The sequence below is a fragment of the Zosterops lateralis genome (genome assembly GCF_965231275.1).
Source record: "Zosterops lateralis genome assembly, chromosome: 5".
NCBI lineage: Eukaryota > Metazoa > Chordata > Aves > Passeriformes > Zosteropidae > Zosterops > Zosterops lateralis.
In genome coordinates this window covers 17,681,525-17,697,069 of record NC_139766.1, presented here as the reverse complement: position 1 = coordinate 17,697,069, position 15,545 = coordinate 17,681,525, and the positions used below count along the sequence as shown (strand labels likewise).

Sequence of the window (15,545 nt, the reverse complement as noted above, 5' to 3'; positions counted from 1 at the left end):
AAATGCATAATTAGATTTTTCCTTCAAAATTGTGTTTTCCACTTTTTCTACTCTTTTAGATGTGGGCTAGCAAAAGAGTCTTGAAATATATTACATTAAAGGAATACACATTTTGAAAAAGAATATGATCATAATTTGTATTTTTCAATATTCGATGCATTAAATGCATTTTATAATCATCTTGCCAGATGCAACTTTATGTTGATATATGAATAATTACACTACACTCATTTAGTGTCTTTTTCTCCTCTTTTGAAAACTAGATGTATAACAGATTCTGACTATTAATTGTGGTTTTATGTCTTCAATTCTAGAACCACCACTTGAATTACCGTCTTTCTATATGACTCCATCTCATCGTCAGGTGGTCTTTGAAGGAGACAGTCTACCCTTCCAATGTATGGCTTCTTATATTGATCAAGACATGCAAGTCTTGTGGTATCAGGATGGGAAGATAGTGGAAACTGATGAGTCCCAGGGTATTTTTGTTGAAAAAAACATGATTCATAACTGCTCGCTGATTGCAAGGTGAATCCATAGTGAGAAAATGTACTTCTTGCTTCTTACTTTCTGCTCTGATTTAGTGACTATTTCCATAACCAGTAAGGCCTTCTCATATCCTCCCTAAGTGAACATGTACACAGAGAAATCCCTAGTAGGGAACTAATCTTCACACATCTCCTATTAATAATAAAGTTGTAGGAAGGAGGTCTAGAGATTTACTAGGTCAAACCTACATCCTTAGAATAGAATTAGAGGAAGTTGCAGTTGGCTTTTAATTTTTTGCAAGTTTCACCCAATGAATTTGTTTAAAATAAGCTTGTGGTAGGATACATTCATTTTCATGGAATGTTAAAATGATGAAAATGTTGAAAACAAGGCATTTAACTGAATTGCTCATGGATTCTTTACTCTTCCTTTTAAGCACATCACAGTTGCTAATATTGTTCTCCAGCAGAGATCTATAAGTGTAATTTATTCTGCCTGCAGCAGATTGTTGACTTACTCAGCATCTACAGAGTGGTTATATATCCTGTAATTGTATTAGTAAATTAGAGCTTCAATGCTTATAACAAATTATGCATTTGGAAATTTATTTTAATTTGGCCTTTCTAAACAACTAAAAATTTTGTCTTGAATAGCAATGATAACATTGGGGAATTTGGACTTCTCATCAGTTCTGTCTCAAGTCTATGGACTTGGCTGTTCTTTTTGTTTCCAACCTTGGCAAAATTGAGAGCCCAAAGAATAATAAATATTTCTCTGTTAATTATGCTACATTGAGATGTAAATAGCTCTGGTTTTATAAGATCACTCATGACTGTATGTAATTTGGTGTTTCTTCCACTGTCTTTCTGTACTTAATTCATCTTTTGGTAAAAGCTTATATAAATGTTATTGCAAGAGTGTTTGATTTTATTTGTTTATTTCATGTTTCCAGTGCACTGACAATCTCAAACATTCAGGCTGGCTCCACAGGAAACTGGGGTTGTCATGTACAAACCAGACGTGGGAATAACACAAGGACAGTAGACATTGTGGTCTTAGAAAGTTCTGCACAGTACTGCCCTCCAGAGAGGGTTGTGAACAATAAAGGAGATTTCAGGTTAGTAACCTCAGGGTTTTTTCAGAGTAAAGAAAAGTCCATTTAATTTGCTTCTGACTAAGATTTTGTTTTAGAGGAACCTATATGGATGTTTGCTTGTAAATGGTGTGTAATAGGTTTTTAACTGTTGTAAAATACTATGTGTTGACAGAAATGCATGAAATTATACTATGAAAGGTTTAACTTTAAGCCTGGTAATGCATCCTTGAAAGATACTGAAACTAAGATATGATATTTGAAATATATAAATGAAATTGTTGGAATAGTTAAACTTCTGTAGATTACCTCTAAGATAAAGTTAGACCACATAGTGATGGGGGATTTATGCCATGTTATCATTCTCTTTAAAAGCCTTGTGCTCCTATATGACAAAATCACTATATAAAAAATACGCAACATAGTTTGCATCTTTCCTCCCCCTGTGATTATTAAACAATAAGAATGGTGCTGCTTCCTTTTAATGTTTGTTGGGACTGTAGTGGTAGCTGTGATATTCCATTGTGCTGAGTGTTGCAGATTATTTTATCTCTTGTTCTTATCTCTTCACCTCTTTTCCCTTTTCTGATCTTTCTGCTGCTGGTCACTCTAACAACACGTTACTCCTGGAGGTGCCAGCTGTAACAGATAGCTTCTGTATAGATTCTCTATATGTAAGGTAATTCCCTTTATGGCTACTCTGTGTTTTACCTCCTTGCAGTAGTTCCTACGAAGAATTTAGTGTCTGCAATAGCATTGTGTTCACTATGGTGCACTAGGGTTTCTCAATGTTGTATAAACTGCTTTCCACTCATTTCACTTTCCTTATGCTACTTGGCTGTGTTGATCTTCTGCTTGGTCTTTTGTTTACAGTTAGAAACTTCCTTTCCCTGTGTGTATTAGAGTTTTTAAAGGAATCTTCTTTGTATACAGCTAATCTAAGACCATATATCTTTCTATTAAGAAATGAAAAGTAAGTTGCAGGGACCTAGTTTTTGGGGGGAGGGAAAAACAAGCTTTCAATTGCAGAAGACCTCCAGTTGTAGCAAAAATTCACTTAAAGTGCTGGCTGAGAGCATTATTTCCAAGCTCTGATCTCCTTTATGTTCATCACTTGGATAATTTGAGACGGGTGAGTGCTAGTAAGGGAATTAGTGTTAAGACCACTTGCTGCACAGAGGCAATTTAGAATTACTGAAGAACTTCACTTCCACATTATAAGGAATTATTTATATAAGTAACTTTTTGCATGTCCTCTTTTTACACTGTGGTGGTTTCAACTGCAGAGATAAGCATTACATTAGAAAAGGAGAACTTCCTGCTTTAGATAAAAGGCAAAGAAAGTCAAACAGATGCAGGTTGTATTCATCAAAGAGCACATCTATTTAAATCACTTATGCATTTTTTTATGATACAAGTGTGAATTGTTCTTCTTTGATTTGCCATTAGAGGTGAAAACAGATGGTAAAGGCTTATTTTGAAGTGTTTTCCATTAAATTAACCTGTGCTATTCAGTGACTATTCAGTGTAATAGGATTTACCCCCTCTGGAATTCAGTAGAAAGAAATAAGATTTCAGGAAATGTTCAGCTTATCAAAAAGTTCACTGTGTCTGGGTTTACTATAACAGACTTCCACTTCTAGCTAAGGTAGAGTAATAATAAAGAGTAATTTTTCACCTTTGAGAGCATATGGAAATAAGGCTTTCACTAGTGAGAAAATGGTTCTGAGCAGATGGCTGTAAATGATGCTAGGTGAATTTGATTTCATAGGTTTTTTTAGTTGGAACTGGTTAGTCATTTTAGCTTGGATGGAATTTAAAACTGGCATCTAGATTTTTATTCCTGCAGAGATGGGATATCAAAGAGTAACGAAGGAAAGTGTTCAGTGTCTTCAGTGTCTTTGACTCAGTTCAGCATAGTTTGTAAAGGTTAGGCAAAAGCTTCATCATGGAATCTATTTTCTTTAATTTAAATATTCTCGATCTTACTCAGATAATATCCCTGAGTATTTTACAATCAATCGTTAAATTGAAAATAGAGTTTACATGTTAAAATACTTCCACTTCATTAAGTCCTTTAACTGTTGTGTTTAACATAATTTTATGCTGGTAGTTGATAGAATTCTTTTTTAAATGTAAGAATTATCTTTTTGAAAAGGGTTACTCATTGGATGTAATATGTTTTAAAACTGTAATTATCATGCTGAATTTAAAGATTTACTAAGATGTAATAAAGGGAGACTGGACTATCTGTAAGCTAATGAAATTATGATATAAAAACTCATTGTAACCTAAAGTTACTGTTCGTTTAAAGAAATGGGTGCTTTCAAAACAGAATTAATATGTATGAAAGAAAGGATTCTTTTATAATCTTGTGGTCTGCCTTTTTCTTTTCCCCTAAAATGAAATTAAAGTGCTTAAGTGTAAATGAACCATCTTTTCCCCCACAGATGTCTACACTCATCTATATGTGATAAATTTTGAGCACCTAATTATACAGAGTAATGAAACAAGAGTGTTAATACAGCCCAAATTTGCACTTCTGCTAGCAGTTGGGTAAACTGTGAAAGATAGTCAAGCTTAGACTCACAAGAAATTAAGAATACAATCAAACTTACATAACCTTTGTTTGCATGGTAAGAATTTCATGCCGTTAATCATCTTTTGAGCTCTGCTGGAAGGATGTCATTTCTGGCTTCATGGAAACTGGAGAACGCCTCTTAAGCTCTTGTCATACAGGTATCGGGAGGAAAGAGTTCATGAGTGAGAATGGTACAGCTTAACATTCATTTAGCAAAACTCAGGAATAAGGGAAATGTAGTTAAAGCTAAACTCACTTCCCCTATCTTATTCACCACTGGGCTGCAAAGACACTTGTACTTACACAAGGGGTTTTGTGCATGGGTGAGCAAAGAGGATAAGGGACACTGTTGATTGAAAGTCTTTCTCTTCATGGCAGTGTGCATTTGTAATGTTTTTGTGATGTGAGATTATGACACAAAGCTGTTGAATTTTAAATTGCCCACCTTTTATGTCTGGTTTAGTAGAAAGCTTTCTAAATCATTATATAAATAATACATTAATATTAACAGTAAAATGTTTCTGTACATATCTAAATTTGTTCTAAAGGTAGCATAGACTATAAGATTACCTGGCATTGCTTGTATTTTTTTTAAGACGATCATGGCAAAAGATGATAAAATGCTGTATAGGGAGATGAATGCAAAGTAAAGTAGTCAGGGAGAATAAAAGGGCAATAATGAAAGAGAGGGGTAATAAAAATAGGGAAAGTGGAGATAAGAAGAGGGGAAAAAAGGCAAATAACCTTGTGATAATCTAATAACCTTTGAAGTAGTGTTAAACACTGCAACTCTTTTTTTTGTTTGATGGCAATGGAAGTTCTAGAAGATATGCAGATATATATATATAGCTTAGAAATAATACTTGTTTAAAAGCATAGTAATTAAAGCTCTCCTGGAAAACGTGTTTTACATTTGAGTCCTAGTCTGAGAAACCAAAGAGAAATTCTGTTTTCTCTTTTTCTACTTCTTTAGCACTAGATGTGAGTAGTGAGAAAAGGAACAGCATGTGCCATATTTCAGTAAAAATATTTGTCTTGGAGGTTGTGTCATAAAACCTCTGTCAGGACCACAGAATTTAAATTATTCCAAGGCCATATGACACTCAGTCTGTAAGGTGATACATTCAGTGAAAACTGAGCTGACCACACTTTTACTGAAAATGCTTTGGAAAAATACAACTTCTAGAAAACTGTAAAGACAGAGACAAATACCCCTTTCAAAGTGGTATCTTTGATGTGGAAACTTGATATAAGAATTTCAGCATTGATAAATTGTTTTCAAAATTATGCTTTGGTACTCCAGTTGCAGTGTTTCTGGAAACCTGACTCTGCATTCTAGAAGTGGAGATTTGAGTGTATTATGCAAGGTATTTGTGGGCCTACATGTCTTTTAACAGCTGGGTCAGCTGATTTATTAGTTGTCCTCATCTGCCTGTTTTCTTTTTGGCTTCGTTCTCTGAAGGCTTGTTATAAATACATACATATTGGGAGCACAGAAGTATTTAATTTTTGTGCTAGTTTTTCCAGTCTGTGTTGAATCAAAGTTTATTTCAGTTTGTCCCTACTGACATTTCAGAGACTTGGATAAGTGTACATGTATTGTATCCTGCTGTCCTTTCCTCCTTTCCCAGCAGATGCATAACTTGTTCTCTCCATGATCAGAATTGGCCAGACATGATCCAGTCTGATGGTTTGTTAGCTTGCTGAGGTGCATGTAACATTGCACTAAGGTTTCTTCTGGAATTGTGGCAATTGTGGCCTGGAATTGTGTTTCTTCTGGAATTGTGGCCTGAACTAAGTGTCTTCCTTCTATTGCTGAACATGTTACAATTGTTCTGTTGGAACTAATTAAGAATAAATGGGACTTAAAGATAGAGAAGACTTCCAGTATACCCTAAAAAGGTTAATATCTTCTATTGCTTAATATAATTGAGAAGTGTAGTCTTTTGCCTTAGTCCATCCCTGGAGTTAATTATCTTCTCTCAGGAAGAACTGTGATAAATTCTAGCATCTTCAATAAGAGGAGTTACTTAATTAATGAATAAGGAGGGAAAATTATGCTGGTTTCTACAGTTTCTTTATTTTGGCAGTATTACTTAAATTTTTTAATTTTCTGGAAATGAAACATCCTTCAAGGTGTTTACTTCATCCTCCTGAAAACAATTTTTTTTTCCAAATATCTATATGTTCTTAGCATTTCTTAATTTAGATGATAGTAGTGAAGAAACAGCTGTTTACTAAAATGCAGTCCAGATATAAAAGTGAACTTTATTTCACAGTGTAATCCACCAATTTTTTTTGTTTGACCAGTTCCAAGTTTTGTACTTAACTGCTTTGTACAAAGGCCTTCGAAATACTTAAAATTTAGAAAAACTATGTTAGCTCTTAAGACTCTTAAATGAGCTTGACATAATGAGGCTACAGAAAGCCTGGGATGATCCAGTGAAGCTCACTTGCTCTCAGTTTTAGTTAAACCTTTTATGTTGGATTGTTAAATTGGAGATACTGAGTGTTCTGCAGTTTAGGTATGTATGCTTCTTACTTCTAAAATTTAAAAATTAGTGCTCTGAATGATAAAATTGTGCTTATGCATGTAAGCTTAAGCATATAACAGGGTAGAGAGCCAGAAGCAGGGACAGGCAGACTGGCTGCTGTTCCTTGTCCTTGTCCCTTCTGCCTGCTCAGCATTGCATCTTAATTCAGGCATGGTTTTCTTCTATTCTTTTTTTTTTTTTTCTTGGCTAGTTTTGCTCTAATGAATGATCTCTAATAAAGAGAGATTATGCTTTAAATTGGTCACATTTCTGTCACCTGGAGGAAGAAAAATGAAAAGCATGTTCAATCTGCTTCTATAAAGACTATTTCTGAATTAATGCATGGTAAGATTGTAAATACAGTTAGATGTATTGCAGTTTATTTTCTGGTGGGATTTTTTGTTGTTATCTGTGCTTGTTTGTACAGATGAAATGTGCAGTAAAATTGGAGGAGAAAGTGGAGAGAACTTTAGGAGTTTTATTAAGAAGGGCATAGTTCACGTACCTTGAGTGAAAGGAATTATTTTTTCCTTTCTTGACATGAAGAATTTTTTTCCCATTAATTTCTATTTGGTATTTTGTTTGCAAAACTGGTCGGAGTGGTTGTACTACTGCTACTATTGTTTCTTGAATACTATAAATGTAGTTTTCTGTTCATATCTGCAGTTTGGTACAAATATGAATGCAATTGTTTAAAATTGTATTGATGATGTGTAGAGAACATGTAGAAACCAAGTATCAACTGGTTTTTATAGTGTTAACAGGGAATTTTTCATGAAGTAGGCAAGGCTTTTTATCAAAAAATTGTAAACTATTTTTCGTTGTTTTATAAGCACCTTCCTCTCTCCACCTGAAACCTCATGAAAGAATTCAGAAAAAGCATGCTAGCATTAGAACTCATTTTGTTAATAGACACAAATATGAACAGCTTGAAAACACTGAAGATGTGCCAAGGTGGCCCTTTAAATAGTTTAGAGATGCTTAGTTTTGAGTGTCTCTTTATTTCATGTTGTAGTGCTTAATCCTTTTATTTACTTGTCATGTAAATTTGTCTAAATGTGAGGGGTTTTTTTCCTTTTGACTCCCCAGGTGGCCCAGAACGTTGGCAGGCATCACAGCATACCTGCTGTGTACACGTTACTCTGCTGGCAGTGGGATATATCCTGGCAGCTCACAAGATGAGAGAAGAGCCTGGCGCAGATGCGACAGAGGAGGGTACTGGGCAGACGAGGACTACTCCAGGTGCCAGTATGCAAATGATGTGACTCGAGTTCTTTATATGTTCAATCAGGTAATTTGTGCATTTCTGTAAAACCAAATTATGAAAATCTAATTAATGAAAATTAAAACTCAGAAGACCCTTTAGCTTCTCTAAGCTGGAAATGGTGGTGGTCTAGATAGCTTGTGGTGGACTCATGCCTCTGAGTGCAATACTGGAACTTGTAGGTTTAGGTTTAAAGCTTGGTTAATATCTGTTTTGAGTGTCCCTAGATTGAAAGTGCAAAGAAAATTTTATTCTTTGTACTTATCTAAAGCATAAGAGAATGGCTTGTCATGATTAATTTTGTCAACTGGATGCCCTGTTCTGCCCACATGCAATAAAGAAACAAGGCAGGCTTAATCTATAATGGACATCAGCTCTTTTCATTATAGTATTAGAGAGTAGTCAAACTCTGCCTTTGTTGCTGTAAACCTTTGATAGATTCAGTGTGATTGATGAGTTAACTACTGAAAGTAGTGAGTACTGACTCGGCTTCTTTATCTGGTAGCACTTACCAGGATCCAAGAGAGTATTATAGAATTTGAATTGTAGCTATGAGACAAAATTTTTCAGCTCCAAGTTCCTTTTGAGTTTTATCTAGTTAATGCACACTTGCACAAATGCTATTCTGCAGTGATGTACCCAACCTTGTCTGTATAGTTGCTGTGTTGGAAATTACTCCATAAAGCTTTGAACTTCTGGTTTAAGCTTGTTTTCCAACTCCTGCAGTCAGATCACTAGTATGGATGCAACAGGTGAAACCATGGAAATATGAGATTGCTTTTGATGTGGTGTTTAGAAGTTGGTTTGGTGGTTAGTTTTTTGTTTTTTAATAATAATGCTTGGTCACTGGAGTTGATGATGTTGGTAGCACCACTTACGTTTAACATGGAGCCGTGGTGCTTGTCTGAGCCCAGGATTGGATTTCTACATGTTGTGCAGGTTTGGAGTGTTTCTGTTCATCTCACATTTTAGGGAAAACTTCACACTACCTGACTGAAGCACTTCAGCCCCCAACTGGGACAATCGGATCTAAACTCTTATTTTCCCCTTGGGATTTATACACAAAGTGAAATCTTGATGTCCAGTTGATTGGGCTAACTCCAGTTTGAGGCAAAAGATTTGTACTGCCTATTGTGTAAGATGGGCTGACTTGCTCCCTCTGTGTTCAGGTACTTCTTAATGCTGACACAACTTTTTGTTCCCCTGCTCTGGTTCCCTGAGGATCCCTGAGCACTGATGAACAAAGATGGCGCAGTGAGAAGGAAAGAAAGGGAATTCCTGTTCTGGCCCAAGATAAACTTAGAGATTGACATAACTACTCTGCTTTACTGCTTTATATTCCTAGCACAGGAGGTGCATGCCATGGTTTGGTCACATGAAACAGGTTTGAGGGCTCAAATGAAGAGTGTTCTTTCTTAATGACTGGTTAACAAGAGAGAGGTGATGCTGGGGATGACTTTTTCTGGGACACAGAAAGGTTGAATGTTAGCTTAAACAGAGCTTCGTTGCTGCTGGTTTGCTTTTTTCTCACCTGAGAATTCACATTTTTCTGCAAGGCCTGTGACAAATCAATGCCACTCCTGCCTATGTACTGTAGCCCAGCTGCTCAAGAGCCTAGATAACTTAAGCCTGTTATAACTGCTTTTGGTTAGCCAGCATTTTTCAGGTTGTGGAAAAATGTTGCCAACTTTGTGTTAGGAAGTTTAAAATGTAAGCATCACACTGGTATCTTCAGAAAAACAAAGCAGTAATTGTCATGTGTGAAGTAGATAACTTTCTATTATCTACTCAAAAATAAATGGTATTCTATGCTGAAGGGAATGTTTTGGATGTGGGAGTTGTTATTACTTATGAAAGTTGCTTTCTTTTTATGTGTAGTAGGTCTGGAATTTTTAGCAGTATTCTGCACAGAAGTTGCTTTTCCCTGAGACTAATATTAAACGTAATCATATTACAAGCATGTTTATAGCCTTTGAACAAATGTAGTTGAGCTGTTTTGAACATTAGAACTTTGCCAAACATTTTGAATCAAGTAAAGGTTCACGTGTAAATTAAATAAAACCTTTTTAACATTCTACAAGAGCATTTATATTCCACTCCTGTTTGTGTATTGAACAGTTTTAGGTGACAAGAAATTCATGATTAAAGAGAAAGTTGAAAGAAATTATATAGAGTGTCTGAATTTGAAAGTTGACTTTGTTCAGTATGTGTTATGACTTGGAACTTTATTTGCACTTTAAATGCATGACTTTTATTGACAAAAAATTAAATTTCATTAGTTGCATTGAAATTTATGTATAAGTGCTAAGATTGGCAAGGACAAATATATAGTTGTGCTTATTTAGCACTTTTCAAATTCATTAGGGCAGACTAGATATCTCCACACCAAAATGAGCTGAAAACATTAACAGAGCTTTCCACTGTAATATATAAAATTTCCCATTTTTGGTCCCTGCTGGCTCAGGTATGTTGTTGTGTATTATTTAGTGAAGAATTTTCCAGCATGGGGTTTGTTTCAGGAGTGAAATCATGACCTTTGTCATAGTGAGATCTGTCTTTGTTTTTTGTGCGTATGCATTCAAATGCCTCCTATAATTACAGAATTGAGAGTGAATGCTGTAGCAATTGTTTGTTTGAATTGGTTTTGGCTTCTCTTACTATAAAATGCTATATTTAAAGAGCTTTGTGTTGTCATGCCTTGGCTTTGGTGAAAATGAAAATAAGCAGTCAACAGTACTGTTTTGGGGGGGTTTTCTCCTTTTTGGTGCAATGCCTCTCTCTCTTCTAGGACAACAGCACAAAACCTAGTTGCTGGCTGCCAGTACAAACAGTAGTTCTCTGGCTTGTAGGAAATGTTTTTGCTTACAGATAAGGTGGTGGTCCTTAGCTGCTGGAAACACTGTTAACCCTGTGGGAATTGCTCTCCTCTTTGGATCAATGTTTATGTGAAGTGCTGTCTCTATCTTGTCCTTTTTCAAATGCTCATGTTTGTTCTCTATGTAGATGCCGCTCAACCTCACTAATGCAGTGGCAACAGCAAGACAGCTCTTGGCTTACACGGTTGAAGCAGCAAATTTTTCTGATAAAATGGATGTTATTTTTGTGGCTGAAATGATAGAGAAATTTGGAAGATTTGCTGAAAAATATAAAGAGGTAACTGGATAATTTGCCATCACTTTAAAGATAATCAAAGTGCTTGTCCTTAAGTATTCTGAGCAGTGAAATCTTCCCAACATTAGATGCAGGCACTGAGTAGAGGATTGTCAGATTCTATTCCATGTTTTTGTTTGTTTAGTAGGTCCCTGAAGTTGCTGACCCATGGTCACAGACTTTGCATTCGCGCTGAGATGATCCAACATTCACTGGACCTGTAATGTGAGTAACACCTCTGGTCAGCACTGGAGCAGGGAGATAGGTACAGTAAGTCTGTTTTTATTTAATATGGAGTGGGTCACACAGGTTTTCATTGCTATGTTCTTATCTAAAAACGCAAATAATGAAAGCCTCAGAGATCCTCTCAATAATGAATAAAACAAGACTTATCTTCTCCCCTTCCACCATGACAGGCTGTCTTTATTCAATATTGAGCCATATCTCTAAGGTTTTCAGTACTCCCCTGCCTTGCAGGATATAACATAGGACACTAAAACAAAATCTTAGAGAATGCTCATTGTTGGGGAGAAAAATGCAAGTAGTTGAATAGTCCCACCAGTGGGTAGAAACTCTCTGTTTCACTGCTGAACAGAGGTTATATTGATCTCACTGTACAGTGCATGTTGGGAAGTTGAAGACCACAATGCCTCAAGTTTAAATTCGTGCAAAAAACCAAAATGCCAAATTTTCCCTGTCCACCCCCCAGCAAACCATAAATGCTGGTTCTACATCTTTTTCAGAACTCCTTAGAGGATTTTCATCTTAGACAATGGGGTTTTTTTTCTCAGTGGATTTGTTTTGAACCCAGCTTGTGATTTGCTGGAATATAAGTACAATTGTTTTGAAACAAGCCCATGATTTCCGTTTATGGAATATGACTACAATTTCATGTAAAAAATTTTAGTAGCTATTAATAAGGCTTAACTTCTTATCATGTTATTACTCTACAAACTTGTTCTTGATGCTCTTATTCATATTCATTCACTTACACCATTTTCTTTTTTGTTCCTTAGCTTGTGCTAAAGTGGCTATTCTGAAAAAATAGTACAATAAATAATAAATAATAAACAGGTTCATTTAATAGCTCTTTCATATCAGAAGCAACAAGAGAAATGTTCAGAAAGTTCTTAGCAGATTGTCTTAAGTTAGAATACATCTGGAAAAACTTGTTCATACCTCGATAAGTAGGAGAAAGAATAATGTGCAGTATATTTCATAAGTATGAAGCAACTTGAATTCTGCGAGTTGAGGATATTAGCACTGCTGGTTTATTCTAAAATCACCCTTTGTTGATGTGTGAAACTTGTTACTATTTCTCAAGTAGTAGTAAGTCATGATAAGCACTTTCAATTAATTTAACTTTGTTGTTAAAGATTTAATGAAAGGACTACAACTTGCAAATGCTACTTAAGGCTCTGTTTTAGTTAAGAATTTTTACTGATTGTAACTTCTGTTCCTACGAAAGACAGTTTTCAAAATAATAAATACTTTTATATTCCAATTCTTGCCTTAATATTTAAAGATTTAATAAAAGAAGAGCAAATGGTTGTGTTCTCTCTTTATTAGTAATATTATGAAAAAAAAAAATGGGAAGCCTGCACAGTAAAGAAGATAACTTCCTCACCCTACGCTTTCTCTCTTCCAGCAGAAAATTCCAGTCTCTAAATGTAGGCGCTGTGAATTGCATTTCAGTCAAATCAACTAAAAATTATACTCACCTTTCGTTTCAGTGCAGTATTTGTCACTGTTCCTTAAATGTTGTGAAAATATGGTGTAGGTCAATGTTGCCAATGTAAGTGCTCATTATTTTTGGTAGAATGGCCTAAATAAATAAGTTCTCTTTATAGTTTGTATTTGTTTTTCATATAGAACGTAGGGTGAGGACTGTGAACTTAAAACAATGTAATTGATGGTTTGAAAACAGCACTGGTCCTATGGGTATTTACTGTCTCTGTCATGTAAACTTGTGACCTAAAACAGGTCATGCAAATTTGAAGGCAAACAAGAAAGCAATAGAAAAAGTTTGACTTGCTAAAAGGAAGCAAAACAGAAGGGTTGTATGCTAGTTTTTGCCTGTTTTACTCTTTTCCTATTCTCTTCCATCATACACACAAACTGTATTATAGTTGATAGTTTTAGTTTCCAAGTTGATTGTAAATAGTCCTCTTAAGCAATTAGTACAGTAGAAAGTGGAGTATTGCACACTTACCTTTTAATAAAATATTTATCAAGGGATTTTTCCTAAGTACAATATAAACAGACACATTCTATTGGCATGACGTTTTTCTTCAGTGGGGTAAATGTCCAAGTCAAAGTATTTCAGTATCTCAACGTGATGAGGTGATTGAAAGAAGAGCAACCATTTTCCTTGTGCTTTATGTGCTGCTGCCAACTCACTTGGTATTTTCTGGTAATGAACCTACCTGCTGGATGCTTTCATACCTATAAAAGAGTCTTACTTCTCTTCCATGCTAGCTTGGAGACGTCATGGTGGACATAGCAAGTAATATTATGTTGGCTGATGAACGTGTTCTGTGGATGGCACAAAAGGAAGCCAAGGCTTGCACCAGGATTGTACAGTGTCTACAGAAAATTGCTATGTATCGGCTTGCAAATGGAGCTCAAGTTTATTCTACTGTAAGCATGAATTTATTTCTTTATTTAGAAGAGATTTTGCTCGCTCTTGAATTTGAATAGCTTTTTATTTTTCTTAATAGATGCTGGCATTATCTGAAATGCTTATTATTTCTGAAGGGAGTAGAGCAATACTCTGAAAAGATTTATACCTGCCAGATAAACCAAGATGGTTTTCTGGATGTGTTTTTCTGTGAAGGCAGAGAATCCCTTTAAGATTATTTATTATCCTGTCTGTGGTGTATAAAACCATTTCATGTTTGATTTTTGTTGTCACAGTATTCTCCAAATATTGCTCTTGAGGCCTATGTAATAAAGGCTGCTGGCTTCACTGGGATGACTTGCACCGTATTTCAGAAAGTGGCTACATCAGACCGTACAGGACTCAGTGATTATGGGAGAAGAGACCCAGATGGAAATCTAGATAAACAATTAAGCTTTAAGTGCAATGTTTCAAATACACTGTCAAGCCTGGCTTTAAAGGTGGGATGCTCTTTGTTTCCTGACTGACTTTGTAATAATATATTAATAATTTGGCAAGCAAGTTTTTTGTTATTAATTTCTAAGGTTAAATTAGCATTTTTGTGTAATCTAAAATGACTGTGAGAAGAATTAAAGGGATAAACTATAATAAAGCTTGATTTTAAAAATATGTTTTAATGGACACAACTTTTAATAGGTAGTTGTGGTTTTCTTCATTGTAACTTCATAAGTTGAAAGATCTTTTCAGACTTTTTCATAAGTATGAAAATTGAGACACTTCCTAGTTTGTAATAATACTTCTTTATTTTTCTGCATTTTCACCTTCATTACATATGAAATCAGACATTGGCAGTCTCCTTAAAAATGTGAAATAATCTGCTCAGAGTAATATTGTAATTAAGCATGAAATGGACCTTAGAGGTTAATTTTGGGTGTGCATGTGCTTATGCATACACATACACTTGTATATTACATATATATGTGGGTGTGTATAAAATGGAAACACTTCCTCATATTCCATAAAAGTATTTTTTCAATTATATTCCCCAACTTACCAGTTTGTTTTTAGCACTTAATTTGCTTGAATGTCACTGCAGGATGTATATTACAATTTTTTCTTATGTAATTCTAGGAAATTATATGCATGCTTCTCACTTAAATGTTATTTGTATACAACTAAAACCATCCTGTTTGTTCACAGCATTTTGTTTTGAATGGTGCTAGTGCACACTTGCAGCATTTTTCTCTGCTTGTGTTGGTTGCTGCTTCTGGTTGCTAATAGCCTAATCTGGAAAAACTCTTGTAATACTTTACTGATACCAACTTTAACTTTACTCTCTGTAACAAGTAAGGTAACTGCAGAATCTTATTTTTTTCTTTTAAGAAACATTTTAAGATGTTAAAGATTAAGCTATTTTATCCTGGATTACTTGGAAACACTGTCAAGTAGGTTGGTCACAATACATAGTCTGCTAAATGCATTCATCTCTGTGCGTATAGAGGAACTGCTAGTTTAATCTCTGAACATAATTTTCTCTTTGGAACTTTAAAAATCTCTTTGTTTCTAGAACACAATTGTAGAGGCCTCTATCCAGTTGCCAGGTTCCCTTTTCACCCAAAAACAAAAAAGAGAAATCAGACCAGCAGATGAATCTGTCTACAAGCTTCAACTTATTGCATTTCGCAATGGGAAGCTTTTCCCAGCAACAGGAAATTCAACAAACCTGGCTGACGATGGGAAACGTCGAACCGTTGTAACTCCAGTTATTCTTACCAAGATAGGTTCGTTTTTATTATTACTTTTTTATGATCTTT

The 15,545-nt window shown here is 35.2% G+C and overlaps 1 protein-coding gene across 1 annotated transcript in view; it reads left to right on the top strand.

Annotated features, from left to right (window-relative positions):
• The window catches only part of ADGRA3 (adhesion G protein-coupled receptor A3), a gene marked incomplete at its 5' end in the record, with an annotated part of 52,382 nt that overhangs the window by 25,451 nt on the left and 11,386 nt on the right, over positions 1–15,545 (top strand). Inside the window, 7 exons of the mRNA XM_083861316.1 lie at positions 315–528; positions 1,442–1,606; positions 7,787–7,988; positions 10,965–11,114; positions 13,590–13,751; positions 14,028–14,231; positions 15,299–15,512. Of these exons, the coding sequence (XP_083717442.1) occupies positions 315–528; positions 1,442–1,606; positions 7,787–7,988; positions 10,965–11,114; positions 13,590–13,751; positions 14,028–14,231; positions 15,299–15,512 (1,311 nt within the window). The remainder of the gene's footprint in view (positions 1–314; positions 529–1,441; positions 1,607–7,786; positions 7,989–10,964; positions 11,115–13,589; positions 13,752–14,027; positions 14,232–15,298; positions 15,513–15,545) is intronic.